Here is a 7381-nt window from a genome sequence, read left to right as displayed (position 1 = left end):
GAACATCTTTGTTCATTTACCTTTTGGCCCTGATGTCAGTGCTTTTGCAGGATAAAATCCTAGAAGTTAAACCGCTAGGTGAGAGTATGAACATTTACATTTTAATAGATAAGACCTAATTGCTCTCCAGAATGTAATAACTTTCCTTCCATTAGCCTGTGTAACCGCACCTTCTACACACAGTGAGTTAGGAATCTTCTTAATCTTTGCCAATCTGATAAGGGAAAAATTATATCTTGTTTTCATTTGCATTTAAAATTGTTAGAGAGATGGAACATTTTGTATAATTTTATTAGCCAGGTGTATTTTTTTGTGAGTGACCTGTTTATATTCTTTGCCTATATTTCCCCACTGCTTTGTTTTTTTTTCCTTCTTGTTTTGTAAAATATGTCATTTTTTAAATTAGGAAAATGAGCATTTTGTCATACATCTTGCAGGCATTTTTTTTTTCTTATTATGTCCTTTGATTTTGCTTGTGAGATTTTTTCCTTTTAATTTCTGTGTAGATATATTTATTAATCTTCTCTGTTACGACTTCTGTTTTGTTCCATGACTAAAAAGCCTTTGCTACTCCAGGGTCATACAAAACATTTACACACATTTTCTTCTGGCATTTTTATGGCTTTATTTTTCAAATGTTTTATTACATTTTTTTTCTTTAAATCTTTGATCTAGTTGGAATTTATTTCAGGTGGGGAATGCAGAGTTATTTACTTTGTTCCAAATATCTAGCTAGTGTCTCAATTTATTGAATTGAAGTCCCGTATTTATTTGGGTCTATGTCAAATTTCTGCATTCTTTACTACTGATCTGTCTGTTTGTACCAGTTCCATACTATTTTAATTATTGTAGCTGTGTAATATTTTAAAAAGTGTTTTATGGGGCTACTCATCCCCTGTTAGTTTACTTTTTTCCCTCCAGGAATTTTGTGGCTATTCTTTTATTTTTCCAGATGAATTTATAATCATTTTGTCAAGTTATCTCCAAAAAGTTCCATTGAATTTATAGTTTCGTTATGGGGACACTGACATGTTTACAATATTATTGACCTTTTATCCAAGAGCCAGGTGTCTCTCGCTCTGTCTCTCTCTGTTTACTCAAGTCTATGTTTAAATCCCTCATTTATGTGTTACAGCTCTTCTCACATAGACCTGCACATTTGTTTTTCTGTTTTGTGTTATGATTTTGTTACCTTCGTGGATGGGACCCCATTTCTTGTGTTTAGGTAATCTTGCTTTTAGAACTAGCTACCTTGCTAAAGTCTCTGATTATTATTAAAAGTTCTTTGGCTGATTCTCTTGGTATATCCATGTATGGAATACTATCATCCAATGATAATAATTATGCTTTCTCTTTACAATATTTATACCTCTTATTTTGTTCTTTTCTCTAATTGCATTGCCAAGTACATCCAAAACATTAAATACCAGTGGTAATATGTGGTGGCAGCTGACATTGTCTTTAATATGGGATTATGTCTACAGTCTTCCATTAAACATGTTCGAGTAACATTCATATCTTTATTTTACATATTAAGATAGTGGGTTATGTTGTGGTTCCCAGGATTTGGCCTTTTTTTTTTTTTTTTTTTTTACGAGTGAGAATATCACTGCATTTATTTTCGTACAGGTATTTTTCTAAACCTTCAACATTTTTCTCAAAAATAAGCATCTCAAAGCTTAGAACTGGATCACTTGGCCCTTTCTCTTCTTATCTCCTCCCAGTTCAAAATGCTTGCATCTCTTAATGGCCAGCATCCTCTTCGATCTGCAGTTAGGCTCAACACATTCAAGCCGCAGCCCAATCTTCTTCGTGGTTTTGGCCTTCTTCCGGAAAATCGGCTTTGTCTGCCCACCATAGCCACTCTGCTTCCGATCATAGCGCCTCTTTCCCTGGGCATACAGGGAATCCTTGCCCTTCTTATACTGGGTCACTTTGTGAGGCTGATGCTTTCCACACTTCTCACAGAAGGTCCTTTGGGTTTTGGCCACATTGACCATCTTTACGGGAGAGATGTCCACACGATGGAAACGGGAAACTCAGCGCGCACGTTTCTCGCCTGGCTCCGCTCGCCCCGAACCGGATTTGGCCTTCTTGCTCTTCTGGAAAGAACCAGACTTAGTCTTAATGTAGTCTGCTTTTATTAACACAGTCCTAATAAATACATTCTTCCTTAACTTGGGACTTCTTCCTTAGCTGATGCTTCCTCCCTTGGCAATAGAGGCATGAAGACAGGTGAAGGGGGGAGACGGGGGTGTGGCTACAGGGAAGAGCTGAAGCTCAGGATGTGAGCTCTTAGCCTCCTGTCCCCAAGGGAATGGGTGTCCACAAGACCCCCCTTCCCCCCCCACCCCCCCAGCCCTGGCCCCAGATTGAGGGAAAAAACAGCTGAACAGGGGGTGAGGAGGGCCAGGGAAGGAAGCAAGGCTAGTGAGGACGAAGGAGCAGGGGGCAGGGGGCCTTGGAAGAAAATCAGGGCAGCTTCTGTTTGCCCCTCCATCCCACTCAGGGCTATCTTGAACCCTCGTCTTTGTGGGGGAAACGTGGTTCTCGAACCTCGGGCTTCTCTCCGGTTGATGGACTCGATGCAGCTGTGGGTGGTTATTCCTATGTTAAGAGATGTGAAGCAGGCTAGAGGAGTCCTCTGAAGCTATCAGATCAAGGAAGATGTCCAGCCTGGTGTGGCTACTTCTCAATATTTGGACGTCACTCAGCAGCTCCTGAAGCAATGGCATGTCTTCCCTCTACCCATCTTCTGAGGGGTCCTGCGGGCTGTTCTTTTGTCCTAAACAGATGACCTTGTTCCACCGTCCCTCCCATTTCCTGATGCTGTCTGGGGTCCACTGGCCACGATCCTTTATTAGCAACCTGGCTAACTTCATTATTACCCTTAGGTGCACGTTGCTATGCCCAGGGTTTGCTGGACAGAGGACAGGGCTGGGGGAGAGAGGAAGGAGACTTTCTAGCGCGGGCCACGAGGTGGCTAAGGGTTCCTGTGTAGGTTACGGGCTGAAGCCAAGTAGCCAGAAAGAGATAAGAGGGCCCTTCAGATATCGTCTCTGAGCTGGCCTCTCTCTCCTGACTACAACTGTCAGCTCCAGGAGCACAGAAGGAACAAGACTTTGACCCAGAATCGCCACGTCTTCCAGGCTCACAAACTCCCTCTTGCCCTTAATTAACCCAGTCATTTAAGAGGAAAGGAGGTGACTTGGTGTCTGGGTTAATGTTACCTAAATGGGGTATGGACATAGCCTCACTCTTTGCTCGTGAGGGAAGACCAAGAGCGTACAGACCTGTGTGGGGGAAGCCGAGTTTTAGGCAAAGTGGGAGAGAGCCCGGTCAGCCATTGACAGGGGCCAGTGAGAGTGAATGGTGGGCAACCTGCCCAGAGGCAGGAGATTAAATGCGATGACCTCTGGAGGCTGATGACACTGTGCGGATTAAAGGATTCTAAGCCTTTTCCTGCTGCTTTTGGCATATCCCAAGGGTCCACTGGCGCTAACCCCATTTCCCAGCCACGGGAGGCTGGAATAGAGTGGGGAGGTTAGGTCGGTCAGCAGGAAGGGGTTCCTGCCGTCAGACTGGAGGTCAGGGCAGAAATTCAGCTTCTGGTAAGACGGCAAGAGCAAGGCAGAGCCCAGCCTCGGGGGAATCAGGACGCCGGGTAGACACTTGAAGGAGGGTCTTGGATTAAAAGAGGCAAGACGGGCTCTGGAGTTGGGACCTGGGTTTCTAGAACATGGAGGGGTGCATGGCAGAATGAGGAATCCTTGAGGCATTTGAGTTGGCCCCTATCAGCCACAACCCAAGAGGGCTTTCCCTAGAATTGCCTTGCAAAATCATGATGGATTCTTTACTGATGTGGCTTCCTGTGGAAAAGTAGGTGCCACTGGTGGGTCCTGCTAAGTGCCCTGGCACGTCTTACTCATTTCCAGTCTTCTCAGTTTCTGCATCAGGCCCAGGCCCCTGGCGGGAGCTGCTGGTAAATATGTCCCAGATGTGTGGTGTGAGATAGAGCCAAGATGGTAAGATGACTGCTTTTTGGAATAACAATGCAATTTCCTCAGAAAAGCCTTCTCCTTTGGGCAGACACCACCTTGTGTTAGCAGTTTAGTGAGACCAGAAGAGCTCTCCCTCCTTTCCCTAAGGCCAGAGACCCTCAGAGTTGGAGGGACCCTTTCTACACTGTGCTCCAGGGGGTTTCAGGGGTTCTATGGAGCCTCCTGAGGTTGAGCAGGAAGGGCTTGGGTATCACCCCAGTCCACCCCAGCTACAACCAAAGATGGGCCTCTGCTTTGATCTGTTTGTTGTACATATGGCGCTTCTGAGTAAGGGCCGTTTATACGTTGAACCCTGAATCTTAAAATACATCGAAAAGGCCCTGGCATGGCCCAGAGAGCCTTGCACTCCGGGGTCTGTGCTTCGGCCATGGGATGCTGCACTCCATTCAGGTTTAGAGGCTGGGACCTGTTTTCTTGCTGGCTATCACTTGGGAGTCCCTAGCTCCTACAGGCCTCTCCCTGGTCATGGCATGTGACCCTCTACATCCCAGAACGAGCAATGGCATGGAGTATCTTTTTCACGCTTAGACTTTCTCTGACTTCCTTCTCTTATACCTCTCTTGCCTTCCTCTTTTGCCAAGTCTTTCTTCCACTTTCAGCCAGAGACTAGTCTCTGCTTTTAAGGGGCATATGTGATTAGATTGGATCCACCCAGATAATCCAGGAAAACGTCCTATTTTAAGGTCCATAACTCTAATCACATCTGCCAAGTCCCCTCTGCCAGGGAACATAATATATTCCCATGTCCTAGGCATTAGGATGCAGACATCTTTGAAGGGACATGATTTGGCCTACCACAGTGTTTAAGCTTTCAGCCTTTTCTCCAGGCGCATTATCTCTGTAAAGAAATATTTGTAAACGTGTGCAGTGTTGCTTGCTGGCAACTCAATATCGTTTCCTTCCCCTGGTTCCATGTTTTTCTCTGCCCAGCAGGGGCTGGAAGCCACGGAACTACAGTTCTCAGAAACCCCGCCAGAAAACGAGAGGCACTTCCATGAGATCTGGCAGGTGGAAGAGACGAAATAAATCATAGCATTGTTCTCCTGGCAGAGATGGGTAAGCATGTTGGGCTTCAGCAGATAGGAGATTTGGGAGTAGCCTTCAGGCATTTTCTCTGCGCTGGTGCTAGAGGCTCAGGTGTCCTGTGGTTACAGCAACTGCCCGATGCCCTAAAAGCTGGCAATGAACCTGACAGCCTTCCACAATGAACCTTCCACAGTTTTGTATACACCTACCGTGTTTCCCTGAAAATAAGACCTAACTGGAAAATAAGCCCTAGGATAATTTTTCAGGAGGACATCCCCTGACCATAAGCCCTAATGTGTCCTTTGGAGCAAACCTTAGTATAAGACCCGGTCTTATTTTCGGGGGAAACATGGTAATTCCTGGACTAAGCCCCTTTCTGCTTGAACTGACTAGAGTGATTTCTGTGCTCCTCGCTGACTGACACAGGGATTCTGTTGACCATAACAATTTATTTATAACTTCCTGTTTCCACTTAATAATAGATCATAAAGATAAATCTGCCCATTGGTTACTCAATATTCTTAAAATATTCAATAAAATGTGGGTTTCCATGACTGTGTGTTAGCCCATCATATGGATATATTATAATTGATTTAGCCAATCCCCTATTGTTGGACACTTAGGTTGTTTCCTGGTTTTCATTTTTATAACCCATGCTGTCAAGAGCAGACTTGGCCATGAATTTTTGTGCATAGCTAGGAGTGTTTACTTAGATATATACTTGAGTGTAATTTTAGTTACAGAGCATTAACTTTTGGAAGAGTTTATGTATATTTCCAGTCTGGTCACCTGTGTTTTCTTCCCTTGGCCCCAAGACACCCCATTTCTCTGGTTCTCCTCTCACCAACATGGCTGTGCTTCTCTGTCTCCTTGTCTGATTCCTTTCCATCTTTCTTGACCTCTAGCCAGTGGAGAGTCCTGGGACTTAGTCCTTGCATGTCTTCTTCTTTTTCTCTACACTACTTCCTTGGTAAATTAATTCACTCACATTGCTTTAAATATGATTCATATGCTGATGACCCTTTATTTATATCTTAGGCCCAAGCCTATCTCCTGAATCCCAGACCTGTATATTCAAATTGCCTGCTTCAATGTCTCTACCTGGATATTTAATGGGAATATCAACGTCAGTAGGTCCAAAACTGAACTCTGATCTTCCCTCCCAATCTGCTTTCCCCACGGTCTTCCCCATCTCAGTTAATGGTAACTCCTTCTTCCAAGTTGCTCAGACCAAAAACCTGGTAGTCAGTCATCCTGATGCCTTTTTCTCGCATCCTTTGTCCAACCCATGAGCAAATCCTATTGACTTTAACTTCAGAATACATCCATAATCCAAGCACTTTTCACCTGGTCCTAGCCGCCATCCTCTCTCAGCTGGGTCACCTCAGTAGCCTCCTAACTACAAAACTCTCTGTCCCCTCCCTCCTTGCTTAGTCTATTCTCAACAGTGGCCAGCGTGATCCTGTTAAAACATGAACCAGATCACGTAGCTTCTCTACTTAGAACCCGCCAGTGGCTCCAATCTCACTCAATAAAAGCCAATATCCTGATAGTGGTCTGCAAAACCTTCACCAACTTCCTCCTCATTGCCTCTCTGACCTCCTTCTCCCCACTCTCTGATTATTTAATCCATTCCAGCCACTGGAGCCTTCTTGCTGTTTCTCACACATTCCAGGCAAGCGTTCATATTGAGTCACTGCACCAGCTGCCCCTCTGCTTAGAACACCTTTCCCAGATGTCCCACATGATGGCTTCCTTGCCTCCTCAGGTCAAACGTCTCCGCAGTGATGCTCTCTCTGAGGCCCCTACCCCACGTAAAATGACAACCCCTAGCCACCCTCACACTCCCTATTTCTATTTTACTTTTCTCTGTCTCTCATATCACCATCAAATATATATAAATATAAAACTCATTTACTTTATTTATTGTCTGTCTCCTCCCGTTAACATGGGAATTCTTTGAGGGTGAGAAACGTCATCTGTTTGGTTCATTGAAGTATACGCTAAGAGTACTGGGGATAGCAGACACTGGATAAGTATTTGTTGAGTGAGTAAATGAACTGGTATTTTACTTCTAGCCCACAGTCCTGAGACAGTGCGTAAGGCTCCAATGTGGACTATTTGTGAAGCACACTACAATTTACAATGTAGTTGTCACTTCACCTCGAAGACTGACAAGTAGGGATGGTGCAGGCTGAAGAGCATTGCCTCACTGTTAACCCTTTTGTGCTGTAGTTTTCTCATCTGCAATAACAACCAGCTTATAGGATTGTTGTGAAAACTAAATAAGAGAA

General features: G+C 44.5%; 1 protein-coding gene across 1 annotated transcript; it reads right to left on the bottom strand.

Moving 5' to 3' along the window:
• Positions 1–1601: 1601 nt before the first annotated feature.
• Positions 1602–2069, bottom strand: LOC117020368 (60S ribosomal protein L36a-like). The gene has a single exon (XM_033102800.1). The coding sequence runs from the start codon at positions 1998–2000 to the stop codon at positions 1680–1682; it is 321 nt and encodes a 106-aa protein (XP_032958691.1). The 5' UTR covers positions 2001–2069; the 3' UTR covers positions 1602–1679.
• Positions 2070–7381: the final 5312 nt, after the last annotated feature.

This window comes from Rhinolophus ferrumequinum, chromosome 3 (genome assembly GCF_004115265.2).
Source record: "Rhinolophus ferrumequinum isolate MPI-CBG mRhiFer1 chromosome 3, mRhiFer1_v1.p, whole genome shotgun sequence".
Taxonomy (NCBI): Eukaryota; Metazoa; Chordata; class Mammalia; order Chiroptera; family Rhinolophidae; genus Rhinolophus; species Rhinolophus ferrumequinum.
The sequence above is the reverse complement of the archived record's forward strand: the minus strand, read 5'-3'. Positions and strand labels throughout refer to the sequence as shown.